The sequence below is a fragment of the Theobroma cacao genome, chromosome 2 (assembly GCF_000208745.1).
Source record: "Theobroma cacao cultivar B97-61/B2 chromosome 2, Criollo_cocoa_genome_V2, whole genome shotgun sequence".
Lineage (NCBI taxonomy): Eukaryota > Viridiplantae > Streptophyta > Magnoliopsida > Malvales > Malvaceae > Theobroma > Theobroma cacao.
In genome coordinates this window covers 41,140,257-41,158,478 of record NC_030851.1, presented here as the reverse complement: position 1 = coordinate 41,158,478, position 18,222 = coordinate 41,140,257, and the positions used below count along the sequence as shown (strand labels likewise).

The window sequence follows — 18,222 nt, the reverse complement described above, 5'->3', positions numbered from 1 at the left end:
TTGTATATATATATATATATATATATATATATATACATGTTATTATGCACATTTTATTAGACTATCAGATCCAATATTCTATTCTTGTTGGTGATCATACCAAGTTTCAAGTTGATTCAATATGAATAATTGTTTCATTAACACCACAAAAAAATTGAATTGAAAATATACACAGTACAAGAAAGAATATTTCGTCTATTGAAGTGATACAAATATGTTCACCTGCCGCAAGCGAGTGAGGAGGTCAAAAATATGAGCATAATTATTCATTACAGTTCCTGCTTGAACATATCTGCAAAGAAGCGGCAGAAAAAAATACAGCCATTTTTAAGAAAGATCAGCAACTTCTTGAGTTGCTAGCAAAATGTAAAATGCAAAGCACAAAATATAATACCATACAAAGAAAGCCACATTCCAATGCTTAAATACCTAAAACAACATTAAAAGTGTAGCTTAAACTAGATTTTTCATATCATTAATAAAAACATGAACTGGCCCAATTTTGAGGTAATGGGAAATTTAACAGCAATGACCAATGTCTTGAATAGATAGATGATACCTTAACAAAATAGTCAAAATTAAAGCAAATCAAACTTCCAACATCCAAACGAAAAACACCTATCACAACATAAGGCACAGTACAATAAAAGATGGACAGAAATGGTTCAGCAAAAAGCTAGCTAGCTATAGTAAATAAGCTAACAAATCCAAATTATTTGTACCCCTCCCTCCCTTTAGAGAAAAAAGAATGAGTTAGTAGTCAAAACCTTGGAAAGTAAAGGTATCAGTAGACAACAAAGTTCAGTGGTTATATGAGCAACCCAATCCTAGTTAATTAGGGTTCCTTTATCTTATCTTTTCAACAGCATTTCAAGTATTTCTGAGAATTCAATATCTATTTTTTTCAACTAAGAGTTTTGTAAAAGGTACTTATGTAGGTACTTCCTTCAACCAATTCAATAATCAAAAGCTAAAGAGTAATAAGGAACTCACGTGTTAAATTGTGCCTGACTCTCACTGTACAAGGATTCATAATAGTCAGTTTCTTTAATATCCATGGTATCCCGCCTCAATGAAACCTGCAGGAAGAGGGCATTGGCAGCAGAACAATATCAACAATTTTAAGAACAAACAGAACTTCATCAGATGCGTGTGTTTGGGTGTGTATTATTGCAATTCACATGTGAGAGCATGCATGTATAAAGAACACTTACAATTCTTGGAGGAAGAGCCAGATCAGCAGCCCTGCCTTTCTTGGTACGTCTTAAGACAATGTTTTTCAAAATTTTGTGTTTTAGCAATATCATAGCTCTTTTTCCAATCTCACCATTGCCGCATTGTTGTATTGGCGTAGCCACATACTAAGCAGATTTAAAGATATTTCAGAGTAAAAATGCCTGTAAGAAATTATCACAACCAACACTATATGATAATGTAAAGAGTTGCAGAGCTCACCTTATTCCACCAACAAAAGTGCCTCACAGAATTATGGGGGCAGTTCGAACATTGTGTTGAAGAACTGTAAAAATGTCATCAGATTCTTAATATTGTAAATAACAATATAAAGAATTTAAGCGTTCCCATTGCAAAACTGAAATTGCATAACCAAGGGAAAATAGATACAAGCCAACCAAAGTGGCACTACTACCCAAGATGCATCAAAAAGGAACCATCATACATGAGAATCACTTATGTTGGCTTACCTAAGTAGGTACCTAAACTGAATGTGAAATGCCGCAAAGAAATGATATGTAAAAAACATCCCAGCAACTACTAAAAGGACAATCTGTACAATGACAATCAACCTCTATAGCACCAGATCCTAGTATTAGAAAATGGACTATATGTACAATTCTTATACTGCTGGTTTAAAAAAGCTACATGTTAGAAGAAGAAAGCAAGAAATAGTCAAACGTACATATTTAGCCAAAAGTGTCACCACTTCAATCGTTTCAGAATTACCAAAACACAATTATATCTCATATATAGCCAATTCAATCAATCAATCATGCACCATATTATAAGGTCACCAAAGTTATAGTCAATTCCCACTAGGGTCACCAATTTTTAATTTGTACCAATCACATAATCTAACTAAAAGATTGTATCAACTTTGGTCACTCCATCAATCACCATTAAAATCCATTGATAGAATGCTGAAGTGGATCCCATATCAGCATCGACGTCAGGTTAGGAACCGCTTGTTTTGCTTTTTCTTCGGTGTTTCTCTCTTTGTTTTTCTTAACTTTTCCAGCAAGCTTTGAACATCTTTTCTTTCCAAACTTTCTACCTCCCTTCCTTTCTTCTCCTAACCTATGCCCACTGTTAGTGATATTCTGGCATTGATACTGGTTTTTGTCCAACACAAGTCCTCATATTTTCCCTTGGGCTGAAGGGTATTAGGAGAAATATCACTGTCGTGGATTTGAGTTTGGAGGAAGCTACTTTAAAGCTAAGGATTCCATTCACCATACCTATAATCAAGAGTTCTGCAGTCACAATCTTTGCACAAGTAATAGGAGTATGGAACTATTTGCAAGAAGCGAACCTGTGGAAATGCAATAGAAAACATATAAGACTCAAAACAGAAACTTGACATTACAATTCAATTTCTAGACAAATGTTACTTACCAGAGAGTACAGTTCTCCAACACGGTTCTGAAGTGGAGTGCCACTCAAAGCCCATTTGTATAAGGACTCCAAAGTAAGAACAGCCTTTGCAGTATTACAACGTCTATCTTTCACAAAATGAGCCTATGTGGGAAAAATTAAGAATAGTTGTTAATTAACAACATTAATGCTAAAATTAAAATTTTCTTCCCTTAATGGAAAGCTGCAATTGATATCAACCAGCAGAAGAAGTGTGTCACCCATTTCATGAGGTAGGTAAATCCACAAAAAAAAAGGGATCTGATATGTCAGGAATTCAGGTGGATTATTAATCTTGAGATGAAACTCCCATTATTTGATTTCAAAATGTTAAACAAAGTCTAATGAAGAAATGAAGAAAAAGATTAAATATATTCCTAATAATAAATAGATAATTATGCTATAATGACTGTGTAGTTCAATTCAATTTAGACAGAATCTCTCCATGACTCGTGTCAACTCACCTCATCCAAGATGATGCGTTCCCACTTCACAGAGTGGAGAAGTGATTTTCCTTGAGGCAAGCTATGTTCTACGCCTGCAAAAGTGTCATCAAACTCAAAGTCTAAGTCTTTGTCTTCCTCATTATGCTTGGACTTCTTCTTGCCAGCTCCCTTTCTCATATCAGTCTCATAATTACTAGTATGTTCTCTATCTGACTTAAACACAGATTTCGATTTCTTCCTCTCTTGCTTAGACTGCTTTTCTGTTTTCACAGCATCAGGCCCACAATAATATTTCAGGTGAACTGACAGCTTCTTTTGATAAAATGACTTCCCACAGTATGGGCATTTCTCCTTAGGAGGCATCATGTATTTCCTATACTCAGCCTCAACAATAGAATATGTTGTTATAACAAAATCATAATCTAAGAACTGTTTAATATTTTTCCCTCTATTGGTGCCATGGTAAACCAGCACCTTGGTGCTTCCCCTTGAAGTAAACCGATCAATCTCACTTACCCACTGACTCACAGCAACCACGGGACAAATAACAAGGGTGCCTCGAATCATGGGCAAATCTGTTGATGAACTTGGGGTTAGTGATGATCCATTGGGTTCAGCGATTGTACGAAGGAGTTCCCGTTTGGCAAGGACAAGCGCTATCGCTTGAATGGTCTTCCCCATTCCCATCTCATCTGCAAGGATTCCCCCTTTGGTAGCAGAGTCTTCCTGTTTCAGAGCCCAGGCCAACCATTCCTTTTGGTACCTCAACAAAGGAATAATTAAATCAGGTGATGCCTCCGAAGTCTCAGTTATTACTGCATTCTGTTGATCCAAATCAACATCAGCCGTCAAATTCTCATCAATCCATTTTTCGTGTTCTTGTTCCCAAACTTCCCACATTAACAGTGGCCCAGACCTTGCCTTCTTCTTTTTCCTTTTTACATTATTTCTCTTTTTTCTGCTTGACACATAAAAGTCATAATCGCCTTCATTTTGCTCGGTCGATTGCTGTTCTGCATTGCTTCTGTTTGTTGAAGGCTCGGCAAAATCAGAAACGGTGATAGGAGCAAATGCCAGATGCGAGACGGCAGTGGCTGTCATTGGCTTATGATTTAAGTCAAAAATCTCCACTTCTCCTACAAAATGTACTCGTTTGATCGTATTTCACAAATACAATTGACTACAAAAACAACCAAAAGGAAAAAAGATTTCTTATCTGATTATCGGGCAAAGTAAGTACCTTGATCAGAGTCGGAAGAAGGCACATAGATTTCTTGGTCAGAGAGATCGTCCAACTGGATAAAATCATCGGCTTTGTCAGAGCTATCACTGGGTTCTTCTGTTTCAAAATTAACAAACTTATCAAATAATAATAACAATTAATATAAAAGATGTTAGGCCCAAGAAACCAAAATGAATCGGCAAACCCTAAAAGAATTTGAAAGAAAGTGTTGAAAATTTTATCTTCACCATCGATTTCAGAAGCAAAGATGAGAAAAATTATTAAAGATAGAAATCATTAAAGTGTGCAAAAGCAGAATTGAGTTTTCCAGCAACCCTAACAAAGGGAAAAGAAAAAGTCGAGTGCAGTTGCTTTACCATTGCTAGCGGGATTGGAGGTCCTTTTACGCGGTCGAAGCTGCATTTTGCAACTTGCAGGGAATTGAAAGTGCAAGTGCAAGAGCAAGGGAAGGATCTGACTGGAGTCGATCAAGAAATTTGATCTTTACTCTTCGATATTTTGTTTGTATACTTAGGGAGCGTTTGGGATTGGGCGGCGGGAAAGTGGCCTGTCGTTAGCATAATAGCCAAACGGCGGGAAAGCCCTGGTCCTAGTCACCCTCGCATCTTTTTTCTTTCTCTCTTTTCTTTGCATTTGCCACGAAGGGAGCTTCCACGCTAGTGACTAAAACCTTTATAACTTAATATTTTGGCATTATAAAAATTTATTAATTTATAAAAATATTTTTTATATTTTTTAAATATTAAATTTAACACATATATTATATATTGTGATTATATAAATATTACTTAATTATCAAAATTACGAATTATTATTATTTTATGTATTTGTTTAACAAAAAATAAATTTATGAATGTAATTAGTCTTATTATATAAAAATCATAAATCTATTTGTTTTTAAGACAAACTAAAATTAGATTCAATGTATATTTAATTAATATACTTTATAAACATTAAGTCATATAAAAAATCTATAAAAAACACATTCAGTATCACAAGTGGTAAAACTAAATTGATTGTATCAAAGCTGTAAAGAAATCAATAATGACGGATGACATGTATAACGTATTATGTGAGTACAATATAAAAAATTCAAATTGCATCCAAAAGCAATAATTATATTATATAATTTTCTCTTGTAATACGAGAACATTACACTAAAACTTCTTAATATACTAAGAAAAAATAGAGATGAGATTTAAGGATGAATTTAAAAAAGAAACAAATAACCTTAGAATCATATTTTAAAAAAACCTCCTAATTGAGTCATGTATATATATAATTTTGATGTATAAGGAGATTATTAGTTTATATATCAAATGAAACTTATATGTTTTTTTAAAAATATATTATCTCATAAACTTAACGAATTATTAATTTACCATATTAGTCTTAAGTTGGGACTGAGCAAAAATATTATTTAATCAAAATTATTAATTTATCAAATTTTAATTTATAAAAGTTTTACTGTAATTAGTTAATTATAATCATATGAAAAATTTATTAAATATAAATAGTTAAATTTTTATTTTTTACAATTATAATTAACTAATCACATTTCTTAATGATGCAAAATCTTACAAAATATTATAGAAATGATAGATGTAACGTAAATTTTTATCGTGATTTAATAATTGAAAGATTTGCCTTTGAAATGTTCCAACCAAGTACTATTTTTTTTCACATGAATACTTATTTTTATTTATATTAAATAATAAATATATATGTTTTTAATATATAAATTTTGAAACTTTGTAATATTAATTTATAAATTATTCAATACTAGTACGATTAAACAAAATTTTAATCAACATCCCTTTTAATTTTTAATTTTTGATCCCATGCATTGCACGTGTATTAAAATACAATTAATTTATATAATAAAATAAACATAAAATAATTATATTAAAAAAAAGATAAAATTATTTTAAATTATTATGAGAATATAACTTAAAAGAAAAAATAAAGATAACTTGAAAAAACAATTAAAGGAAAGAAAGAAAGTATTTAGAGAGAGAGAGAAGAGATCTTATTGAAATGTGTGTTTACAAATGAACTGATAAAGCCTATTTATAAGTAAATAACTCTCTTATCTCAATAAAATTTATAAGATGAAAATAACACTTAAGGATTAGATGAATTAAATCCTAATGCAATCTAATTTACATTAAATCTAGATATAAATAAAATAAATGAATATTCATAAAACTCCCTCTTGAATGTCCATTGTATTAAGAATATGTTTCGTTAAAACTTTATAAGGAAAAAACTTAATAGGAAAAAAATCCGAACGAAAGAAAAAGAGTACATAATTCTTTTCAAAAATACGCTTTTGAAATACTACATCATTAAAAACCTTATCAAGAAAAACCCAGTAAGAAAAACTTTGATGAAGGAAAAAAGTACAGTGTGTATTTTACTGCCCCTAAATACTACATTATTTAAGATCTTTAAAACGACGCATTCCGATTTGTTGTACTAACTTCTCAAATGTTGCAATATGAAAGACTTTAGTAAACAAATTTGCTAGATTGTCATTTGAATGAATTTGTTGAACTCTAATATCACCATTTTCTTAGAGATCATAAGTGAAGAAGAATTTTGGTGAAATATGTTTTGTTCAATTGCCTTTAATGTATCATTCTTTTAACTGTACTATGCAAGTAGTATTATCCTCATATAATGTTGTTGGAATTTCTTTCTTGGTTGACAAACCACACGTTTCTTGAATATGTTAAGTTACAAATCTTAACTAGATACATTCACGACTTGTCACATGAATTGCTAAAATTTTTGCATGGTTAGAAGAAGTAACAACTATAATTTGTTTTATAAAACGCCATGAAATAGTCGTACCTCTCTATGTGAATAAGTAACTTGTCTAGGATCGAGCTTTGTGTGGATCTGATAAATATCCTGTATCTGCATAACCAATTAAATATGATTTTAATGCATTTGAATAATATAAACTTAAATCCATTATTCCTCAGAAATCTCAAAATATATGTTTAATTCCATTCCAATGGATGTGCTTTGTCCACCTAAAATAGTTTTAGCACTTTTGCTATATAATTAGATTGATGGACAAAAATTCTATTTATCAATTGTTTAATCTGAAGACCCAAACAAAATTTTATTTTTTCAAAATCTTTCATCTCAAATTATTTTTTTAACTAATTCACAATTTTTGATAACTCTTTAGAAGTTCCAATAATATTTAGATCATCAACACAAACAACAATTATCACAAATTCAGATCCGAATCTTTTTATAAAAATACATGGGCATATAGGATTATTTTTATAACCTTCTTTCAATAAATATTCACTAGGACAATTATACCACATATGTTTAAATTATTTTAATCCATATAAAAATTTATTTAATTTAATCGAATAAATCTCTCAGGAATTCAAATTTTGTACTTCAAGCAACTCATTTTTTTATGGTTCCATCTTTTTCCCATCATGACATAATTTATTGAGATTTTTTCATTTTCATTGATTTCATGTACTTGAATTTTTTCTAACATTATGTCACTTCTAGAGTTTTTGTTTTCTTTTTTTAACCATCTTGAATATTTGCTTCTTTTTTTAAGAGGATTTTTATCTTTAGAACTAATTGGTCTCCCATGTTTTTGGTGTCTTAAACTAATTAGCAATAGCAAATTGTCCTACATTAATTCTGATTGGAGCATTTGCAATTGGAATATGAGATTTAGTTACTTTTTTTGGGTTAGAAAATGCATCTGGCAACTGATTTTCTATATTTTACAAATGAATTATTTTTAGAATTTTTTGTTCACATTAATTTGTGTGAAGATCAAAAGTAGATAATGATAATGTATTTTAAGATATTTTCCTTTTCAACTGCTTATTTTCTCCCCCTAATGTTGAAAAAATTATTTTATCAAAATGACAATTAACAAACCTTGCAATGAATTAATCTCCTGTAAAGGATTTAAATATTTAATTATAAATGGAGATTCATATATAATATATATTCATAACCTCCTTTGAAGACCCATTTTTATGCATTGTGGTGGAGCAATTTGAACATATACCTCACATCCAAAAATTCTTAAATAGGAAATATTTGGTTCCTCACCATAAACTAATTGTATAATGGAGAATTTATGAGAACTTGTTGGTCTGATGCATACAAGTGCTGCTGCATGCAAAATGGCATGTCTCTAAATAGAAATTGGAAGTTTGGATTTCATAAGTAATGACCTTGCAATCAGTTTAAAACGTTTGATAAACAATTCTACTAGATCGTTTTGTGTATGAACATGACCAACAGATTGTTCAACATTTATTCCAATTAACATACAATATTCATTAAAAACTTGAGATGTAAATTCACCAACATTGTTAATAAGAATTATCTTGATTGCAAAATTAGAAAAATGTGCTTGCAAACGAATTATTTGTGTAAGTAATCAAGCAAATGTCAAATTGCAAGTTGATAATAAGCACACATATGACTATTTTGTAAATGCATCGATTAAAACTATAAAATATCTAAATGGTTCATGATGGATGTATGAATTCACATATAACCCTAAATATGTTTCAAAAACGTAGAGAATTCAATCTCAACTTTAACTGGTGATAGCCTTATAATTTATTTATCTTGAGAGCAAAAAACACATGACGATTTTATTAGATTGAAAAATCTTTTGATTTTTCAATAAATGATCATATTAATTATTAATAATTTTTTGCATTATTATTGATCTAGGATGGTCTAACCGATTATACTAAACATTAAAATCATTAGTAAACTTCTGGTTTAATATAACATAAGTTTCAATTATCTTAATTTTTGTGTAATACATTCCAAAGGATAAAGCAAATAATTTTTTCAATACACACTTTTTACCCAATATAATAGATGTAATATAAAGGTATTCAGTATCTTTTTCATTCGTTGTCTTAATATGATATCCATTCAAACGAATATCTTTAAAACTTAATAAGTTTCTTTGAGATTTAGTAGAAAATAATGTATTTTTTATTATAAACTTTGTTCTTTTAGGTAGTAAAATATTGGCTCTTCCGGAGCTTTCAATTACTCTTGTACTACTAGATATTGTATTGAGATTAGTTTCTTCTATTGTCAAGTTAAAAAATATTTTTTATCTTTAAATAATATGTGTGCTATAGCAATGTCTGCTAGATATATATTTACATTATAGATCTTGGATCTAATAATAAGAATATCCATATTTTTCTTTAATAAAAAAAGATATAATTATTATGACAACCTCTTCCATATCCATAATTATAATTATTAAATGATATTATATTTATTTTAGGGAATGGATGGATTCATGACCATAACCATAATTATTAAATGAAGTTGCATTTATTTTAGGGAATGGACAAATTTATAATTTTTTATTAGTAGCTCGTTTGTCACATTCATGATTTTTCATTGATATAATAGCAAATTTACTTTCCAGTCAAGAGACAAAATATAATATATACTACATGATATTCATATTAAGGTTGATTTTTAAGAAATGAAATAATAAAAGAGATATTAAGTCACTTATTTGATTTGTTATAATCAAAAATTAAAAACTAATCCATTGAAATCCTTTTAAAATGTGGAAATGATGAAAACAAAATAATACCGACACTTATTTGAGTTACTAAAATTAGAAATCAAAACCCAATCATTGAAATCTTTTTAAAGCTTGAAAATAATGAAAACAAAATAATACAAAAATTTGAGTGATTAGAAAATCGAGCTGACGTCTTATGAAAATATAACTTAAAAGAACAAATAAAGATACATTGAAAGAATAATTGAAGAGAAAAAATAAAGTATTTAGAAATAGAATTTTTTTTATTGAAGTGTGTATTTACAAATAAACTAAAATCTATTTATAGGTAAATAATCTTAAAATAAAAATAACACATTAGAATTAAATAGATTAAATCTTAATCTAATCTAATTTATATCAAATTTAGATATAAATAATATAAATAGATATTGTCAAAAATATTCTGAATCAAATTAAAAAATATAAAATAGTAAAAATATACTTTAGTTTTTTATTCATTATCTTGACCTGGCCGCCGCAAGTTGGTAATGAATATTGGAACGGAACGAGGTTCACTTGGTAATCCTCGCGTCACATAGCTCAAGGGACGCGGTATTGGAGTGAGGACAGGACACATTTTTTCAAAGACACTGCCGCTGCGCAGAAGCAGTACAGCTCATACACCAATGGCTTCTGCTTAGATAAAGGGTCATTAAACTCAGTTTCACTCATCTCACCAGCATCTTTTAACAGGGTGGGTGGAGGTTCTACAGTAGTACCAAAAAGAATTTCCTTGCAAGAATCCTTTCAACTCTATCTTGGATCTTCTCTATGCCCACCGACAAAGCTTCAACACTAAAGCAAAAGAGAAAAAGAGAACAACTAAAGTTCAGACAGACAGATAGATACCAGTAGTACATAAAATATAGATAATAAATAAAGCCTTCCTTACAGGAACAAGGTAGGGAGTGTTCTTTTCCTGCCATTTTCTCCTCCTTCTCAAAAATCAATCCCACTGAACTTGCTGGCAAAGGGAATAGAAATGGGAGATCATAGGGGAGTAAGAGTATCTTGTTTTATGTTGGTGATGCTGCTTGTAAGCTGCACCAATGGAGAAGACGCATACAGGTTCTTTACTTGGAATGTCACCTATGGTGATATCTACCCTCTTGGAGTGAAACAACAGGTTCTGTTTATCCTTTTACTTTTTCTTATTGTTAATTTCTATTTCTCAAATTTGTATACTGAAGTTGGGATACATGTGATGGCAGGGGATTCTGATAAACGGCCAATTTCCGGGGCCACAAATTGAATCCGTGACCAACGAGAACTTGATCATTAATGTTTTCAATAGCTTGGATCAACCCTTTCTAATCTCTTGGTTGGTTTCCTAGATCTATTTTATTTTGTGCAGGCAATGTTGCACTGCACAACAATGGTGCTGGCTCCTTTACTTTTTTTTTTTTCCTCTGTCGTGAACGACAAGTACAGCACATCACATTTTCTTTATTTGATTTAGGGAGAAGGAAACTCAAATCCATCTCTCTCGACCCTTTCTGTTCTCTTGGTTGGTTTGCTAGATCTATTGCACTACACAACAATGCGACTTGTTCCTTACTTTTCTTTTGTGTTTTTTCCTCTGTCACAGGTATAGGACATCACTCTTTTTTTCGTTTTTCTATTTAAGAGAAAGAAATTCCAATCTCTTGTAAAAGGATATTGACCAAGATGCTAGCATGCGAAGAGTGCATTACTATTTAGTGATATATTAACTCTTTTTTCTTAACTGGGGTTATATTAGGCAACCAAACTTCTGGGGGTAAGGTGCCCAGGTTTATTCTGACAGATTAGCCCATGGGGTTGGGTTGGACCATGATTCAGCCTGGCCCATCCCCGATTTCTTTTCTCATAGTTTTTCTTTATTTTATGACTGTTTTGAATCGTGTATGTGAACGGAAATGGATGCTTTAACTGCTTTTGACTGCATTGCTATTAGGTGAACCATGTTTGTAACACAGATTCAACTGTAAGATTGAGCTTGATGCCCTACAATTCTTGTTCAGGAATGGCGTGCAACAAAGAAGAAATTCATGGCAGGACGGAGTGTACGGTACCAACTGTCCCATCCCTCCTGGGGGGAACTTCACCTACACTCTTCAAGTGAAGGATCAGATAGGCAGCTACTTTTACTTCCCATCTCTTGCCTTGCATAAGGCAGCAGGAGGATATGGTGGCTTCAGAATTCTTAGCCGCTCTGTTATTCCTGTTCCTTTCCCACCTCCTGCTGCTGATTACACCATTTTGGCAGGTGACTGGTACAAGAAAAACCATACTGTAAGTTTAAATTCTATTGCTCTTTTCACGATTTGACATTGTGCATTCATAACTAGTCTAGTAAGAACATGCACAAAACATAAACGATGAATGTCATGCTTATAATCTTAATTAGTTGCTTTGCTTGGAATTCTACAGGACTTGAAAGCAATTTTAGATAGCGGTAGTGATCTTCCCTTCCCTGATGGTCTACTTATCAATGGTCGTGGTGCAAATGGATACACATTTACTGTTGATCAAGGTAAGCGATCATGACAGTTCTTTAAGTTCATTATTCTTCACATAGTCCTAAAACTTATAGAATGATCCTCTGAACTTGTGAGCAGGCAAGACTTACAGGTTTCGCATATCCAATGTTGGGCTTACAACATCCATCAATTTCAGAATCCAGGGGCACAAATTGCTGTTAGTAGAGGTTGAAGGAACTCACACACTACAAAACACTTATGATTCCCTTGATATTCACTTGGGGCAATCCTACTCTGTGTTGGTTACTGCTGATCAACCGGCACAAGATTACTACATTGTTGCCTCAACCCGTTTCACCTCCCAGGTGCTTGCCACAACAGCAGTTCTTCATTATAGTAACTCAGCAGGAACCGTTTCTGGTCCTCTTCCCGGGGGCCCTACTACTCAAATTGATTGGTCTCTTGAACAAGCCCGTTCTATCAGGTTTTGAACAACTTCAATTTTTTTGTTTTCTATCAACCATTGCATTGCATCCAGGCAATAAAGTATTAGAGTTGCTCGTCTCTCCCTTGCTGGCAATTCCTCTGTTACTATTGAGTTCCTGGAATGAGTAAGCCAAAATTATCCATTCTTCTGGATACCGTGCCATTATAATAAAACCATACGATTTCTTCAGTCTTGGTAGGATAGCAAATCCATCTATTAGTACTTGTTTAAGCTGATCAGTGATCAGAAGTTCTCATTAATTTTGTTATGGCATATATCAAACTAGGCGGAACCTCACAGCTAGTGGACCAAGACCGAATCCTCAAGGCTCATACCACTATGGACTGATCAACACCACACGTACAATTAGACTTGCAAGCTCTGCTTCTATTATCAATGGCAAGCAGAGGTATGCTGTCAACAGTGTTTCCTTCATCCCAGCTGACACCCCACTTAAACTTGCTGACTACTTCAACATCTCTGGAGTATTTTCCCTTGGAAGCATTCCAGTTGGTCCGACTGGAGGTGGCGCTTACCTCCAAACTTCTGTCATGGCTGCTGATTTTAGAGGTTATACTGAGATTGTTTTTGAGAATCCAGAAGACACTCTGCAATCATGGCACATTGATGGTCACAACTTCTTTGTTGTGGGGTAAGTGTGTCAAGCTCAATAATTGCGATTTTGCTTCAGTGAACTGCTGATTTTGCTCCATCCATGCAATAGACATATTCTCCAAACAAACTTGTTTTGAACTGTAGTGAGGGGTAAGATCATCTCTATTTTACAGAACCTATAATTTTTTACATTTTGAGTCATGCAGGATGGATGGGGGTCAGTGGACGCCTGCAAGCAGGTTAACTTACAACTTGAGAGACACAATTTCGCGTTGCACTGTTCAGGTAAAGTAAGGAATGTTAAATTAACTTTTAAAAGCACATAAACTATACTTGCAATTTCATTTCGGTGACTTTAGAAAATAGAATTGGAACAGCATCCATCAGTTTCTTTTTGCTATAAATATATAACAACCACTGTTTCCTTTATCGGATTTTTTTTTCCCTTTCACCTAGGGGATCGAAAATTCAAGATAAGAGCTATTAGTTTCAGTAAGGCTCCATTGGTTTTTACTTCTTTTGCATCAAAACGTAAACGCAAGAAAAAACCATCTAGCAGAAGCCAACAGTATAATTGATATTGCAGCCTCCTAATCTATTATCAAGTAACACACCTTTTTAATTTCTCATTGTTCAGCATTCTCTTCGGAAGCTAAGTAACACCTTAAATTTGTTCTCAATCTTCGAATCTTGTCAAGATAGTTTCCTCATCTATTATCTTGTAACATGCAACTTTACCATCATTCTTCAGCATTCTCTTCTGACTTCTAAACAGTATTTTATAAATGTTGACAATGTTTGGATCTTGTCAAGATATATATATATATATAAAGAAGCATTCTCAAGTTCTTCCATGTAAACACAGGTGTATCCAAAGTCATGGACTGCAGTTTATATGCCTTTGGATAATGTGGGGATGTGGAACGTAAGATCAGAGAATTGGGCTCGCCAATACCTAGGCCAGCAATTCTATCTCCGCGTCTACTCCCCTGCAAAATCATGGAGGGATGAATATCCAATCCCAAGGAATGCTCTTCTATGTGGTCGGGCGGTAGGACAACGCACGTGAAGCAAAAATGATTGATTGAAGAGGAACTGTCACAACTCATGATTCCGCAGTGGCTCGGCCGGAGGAGACAAGATATATCTGTAGACTGTATTGTATTGTATTGTATTGTATCGTTAACGGTGCTCTAACAATTAGGCAAGGCTTAACTCGAGCCATGCACCTTCATCTTATACTTGACTGGTTCAGTTTTTTGTTTCGCATTAGGGGATTGTTGTCATTACAGAAATGATCATCCTTTTTGTTATGTGAATTTAAAACAACCTGAGTTCTATAACTTAGTCAGAGTAGTGCTTCATTTATTCCTCGATTTAACTTGCTTCATGTTGTCCGTTTTCATCTAAAAAATCTCAAGAGTATTGTACACATCTATAAATATTCATTGCGGATCATCATGCATTCTTAATGTAAGATTTGGGGTGTCGATACATATATAGCAGAAAAACCAACTGTCTGCTATTTGCTATGTTGGTTTATATGTCACTATTTCAACCGAGGAAACTCCTGTTTGTTCGCTCGGTGCACAGAATTGTTTGCAGCCATGCATATTCGATTTTCCCCCTTCTCAGCAATCACGTTGAGTTAAATACAGACTTGAGGAAAAACTCAATATACCATCCATATGACAAATATGAATGATAAGCTACATTTTCACTTCATTAATATTGGTCATTGTTAGGCAGAGTTATGCTTGGAGTCGTTGGAAATATATATATATATATATTATTCGGTCCACTGAGTTAAATATTGCTTTCACGAGTCAAACATTTAAAATATTTTTTATTATTTCAATGTTAATTAAATTGAATGATCAAAATATTGTTGAACTATTAACTCGAAATCTTGAATAAGTCATTGTCGGGTATGATTTTGATAACTTTGATAAAGTCACCACATTATCAATCACCATCCTCTGCATCAACTAATTAAATTGGAAAAAAATGGTTCTGAATTCCAATGTGCACTCACTTGCAGTGCGAAAACCTAAATTCTAGGTACGACTGCATAAATGCTGGTAGTTTTTAAATGTTGGCGGAGTTGACTAGCTGGCACTTGGACATATCTGAATGGGCAAGGCCTCCTTATACTTAATCACTGGATATTGCTTGCAATGCATTTCCACCTACACGCATGCGTGCATGGCTAAATTTCTTCCCAAAGAGAATCAACAAAAAACTGATATATATGTATATATATATATATATATATATAGAGAGAGAGAGAGAGAGAGAGAGAGAGAGAGAGAGAGAGAGTAGTNCCACTGAGTTAAATATTGCTTTCACGAGTCAAACATTTAAAATATTTTTTATTATTTCAATGTTAATTAAATTGAATGATCAAAATATTGTTGAACTATTAACTCGAAATCTTGAATAAGTCATTGTCGGGTATGATTTTGATAACTTTGATAAAGTCACCACATTATCAATCACCATCCTCTGCATCAACTAATTAAATTGGAAAAAAATGGTTCTGAATTCCAATGTGCACTCACTTGCAGTGCGAAAACCTAAATTCTAGGTACGACTGCATAAATGCTGGTAGTTTTTAAATGTTGGCGGAGTTGACTAGCTGGCACTTGGACATATCTGAATGGGCAAGGCCTCCTTATACTTAATCACTGGATATTGCTTGCAATGCATTTCCACCTACACGCATGCGTGCATGGCTAAATTTCTTCCCAAAGAGAATCAACAAAAAACTGATATATATGTATATATATATATATTTATTTTTTTTTTTTTTTTTTTTTTTGGAGAGAGAGAGAGAGAGATGTGATGTTATTAGTAATCAGTAGCTAATAATAACTATGAAAATGCTTAAACTATCTTTTAGCAGATAATTTATGAGTTTTTGCTTCAACATTTATGGTGGCGTCGTGGTGTAAAACCCTGAAAACATGAATAATTGTGCTCAAAAGTTACAAGACCTAGATATTATGTATGCAATTGCGATGCTAGACGACCTCCAGTCGGCTCTATCTGACCATTCAAGTAGTCTCTTTGACTTTGGTTTTGACATTAATGTTCTAGCCAGTCCCCCAACGGCTCCAACGTGTCACAAAAATGCACCCATTACTGCCTGCTTGTGGGGCACTGCAACTTGTCTAGTGGATGAACCTTATATAAGCTCACTTTTTAAACAAGCGAGAGCAAGCTGAGGGATTAGCAGATCAGTCTCAAACAGATAGGAAAAAAGAAAAATGGTTTGCTTTCATTCTCCTTTCATTCTGCATTGTGCTTCATATAAGTGCAATTGCTTTTGGTGATGACAAGGTTGACAAAGTTAGATTTCGAGATGATAATTGTAGATGGGGTCCAAGGCGTTGTGGTGGTCGATTTAGTGGTCGTGGGCCATCGTTTGGTGGTGGACATGGAGGAGGTGGTGGTGGTGGGATTGGAGGTTGTTCAGGTCATGGTGGGGGATTTGGAGTAGGAGGTGGAGTAGGAGTTGGTGCTGAAGGCGGTTTTAGTGGTGGTGGAGGTGGAGGTGTTGGGGGTGGTTCAAGGCATGGTGGAGGTTTTGGAGCTAGAGGTGGACTAGGTGGTGGAGCAGCAGGAGCTGTTGGAGTTGGAGGAGGGGCAGGAGGAGGATGAGAAGGTGGTGGTGGTGGTGGTGGTGGTTCAGGCCATGGTGGGGGCTTTGGAGTTGGAGGAGGGTGGTGGTGGTGGTTCAGGCCATGGTGGGGGCTTTGGAGTTGGAGGAGGGGTAAGTGGCAGAATTGGTGGTTCTGCTGAAGGAGGTGGAAGTGGGGGAGGAGGAAGAGGAGGCGGGGGTGGAGTAGGTGGAGCCTCTGGCCACGGAGGTGAATTTGGAACAGGTGGTGGAATAGGAGGTGGGGCTGCAGGAGGTGGTGGAAGAGGAGGAGGAAGAGGAGGTAGTGGTGGTGGCGGTGGGCTAAGTGGTGGGTCTGGTCATGGTGGAGGTTTTGGAGTTGGTGGTGGTGCAAATGGTGATCGAGGCGTAGGCAGTCATGGTGGAGGATTCGGAGTTGGAATTGGAATTGGTGTTGGAGTTGGAGTTAGAGTTGGTGTTGGTGCTGGCGCTGGCGCTGGCCAAGGCTCAAGCATTGGTTCTGGTGGCAGTGGAGGTGGTGGTGGCAGAACATGAGAGTTTTTTTCTTTGGAAATATAAATTACGTTTGTATTGCAAAGCAAAAAGATGTCTTCATGGCATGTATACAACTTAGTTTGTTTTTGTTAGAGAATGTCCATAAGATAAACTCCTATCAGTAGGAAATTCAAAAATTATGGAAGATCAAATAGTTAGTCAAAGTACTCAACCTTGCCAACAGATTTAATTTCACCACAAATCTCTCATGCTTTTGTTACAACAACCTCCACAATTTTATTACTATTTTATCTTGTAATAGCCTTTTCTTATATTTAGGACTCTTTTAAAAATGCAGATAAACCTGTACTACTTTTATATATATATATATATAATATATTACAACAAAAATTATTCAAATTATTCAATCTTGTCATGGTATCAAAGCCTCATCTCTAACGAGCTTTTTTTTTTTTTTTTTTTTTTTTTTTTGACTAAAATGGCTTATGATTCGTCTACTGATAGCTCATCAATTGTTGCTGATTCTTCCAATCCTACCAAAAATTTAATAACAATTAATGCTATCGCT

At 33.7% G+C, this 18,222-nt stretch overlaps 4 protein-coding genes across 5 annotated transcripts in view; 3 read left to right on the top strand and 1 right to left on the bottom strand.

Moving 5' to 3' along the window:
- LOC18610587 (DNA repair protein RAD16) overlaps positions 1-4,980 on the bottom strand; it is an 8,668-nt gene extending 3,688 nt beyond the window's left edge. Inside the window, exons 1-9 of one of the 2 annotated variants that reach the window (XM_018116116.1) lie at positions 4,695-4,980; positions 4,336-4,434; positions 3,114-4,231; positions 2,632-2,754; positions 2,475-2,548; positions 1,456-1,519; positions 1,215-1,361; positions 994-1,079; positions 223-292 (exon numbers count right to left, since the gene is read on the bottom strand). In XM_018116116.1, the coding sequence (XP_017971605.1) occupies positions 223-292; positions 994-1,079; positions 1,215-1,361; positions 1,456-1,519; positions 2,475-2,548; positions 2,632-2,754; positions 3,114-4,231; positions 4,336-4,434; positions 4,695-4,740 (1,827 nt within the window). In that variant the 5' untranslated portion in view covers positions 4,741-4,980. The remainder of the gene's footprint in view (positions 1-222; positions 293-993; positions 1,080-1,214; positions 1,362-1,455; positions 1,520-2,474; positions 2,549-2,631; positions 2,755-3,113; positions 4,232-4,335; positions 4,435-4,694) is intronic. The other variant, XM_018116117.1, reaches the window with a different exon arrangement.
- Positions 10,487-14,892, top strand: LOC18610586 (L-ascorbate oxidase homolog). The gene is made up of 8 exons (XM_018116602.1): positions 10,487-11,078; positions 11,164-11,273; positions 11,956-12,226; positions 12,365-12,467; positions 12,553-12,898; positions 13,188-13,553; positions 13,723-13,801; positions 14,382-14,892. Exons 1-8 carry the CDS (start codon positions 10,935-10,937, stop codon positions 14,583-14,585), a joined length of 1,623 nt encoding a protein of 540 aa, XP_017972091.1. The 5' UTR covers positions 10,487-10,934; the 3' UTR covers positions 14,586-14,892.
- On the top strand, positions 16,483-17,179 carry LOC108660733 (glycine-rich cell wall structural protein 1-like). The gene is made up of 2 exons (XM_018115026.1): positions 16,483-16,670; positions 16,834-17,179. Exons 1-2 carry the CDS (start codon positions 16,483-16,485, stop codon positions 17,177-17,179), a joined length of 534 nt encoding a protein of 177 aa, XP_017970515.1.
- LOC108660732 (glycine-rich cell wall structural protein 1-like) lies at positions 17,214-17,693 on the top strand. Its single transcript, XM_018115025.1, has one exon. The coding sequence runs from the start codon at positions 17,214-17,216 to the stop codon at positions 17,691-17,693; it is 480 nt and encodes a 159-aa protein (XP_017970514.1).

Bases quoted from the DNA above. Each gene is read 5' to 3' on its own strand.
- LOC108660732 (XM_018115025.1), top strand. From the start codon at position 17,214: ATGGTGGGGGCTTTGGAGTTGGAGGAGGGTGGTGGTGGTGGTTCAGGC.
- LOC18610586 (XM_018116602.1), top strand. From the start codon at position 10,935: ATGGGAGATCATAGGGGAGTAAGAGTATCTTGTTTTATGTTGGTGATG. The intron at 13,554-13,722 runs GTAAGTGTGTCA...TGAGTCATGCAG, and splicing joins CACAACTTCTTTGTTGTGGG to GATGGATGGGGGTCAGTGGA. The intron at 13,802-14,381 runs GTAAAGTAAGGA...ATGTAAACACAG, and splicing joins TTTCGCGTTGCACTGTTCAG to GTGTATCCAAAGTCATGGAC.
- LOC108660733 (XM_018115026.1), top strand. From the start codon at position 16,483: ATGAATAATTGTGCTCAAAAGTTACAAGACCTAGATATTATGTATGCA. The intron at 16,671-16,833 runs GTGGGGCACTGC...GCTTCATATAAG, and splicing joins GCACCCATTACTGCCTGCTT to TGCAATTGCTTTTGGTGATG.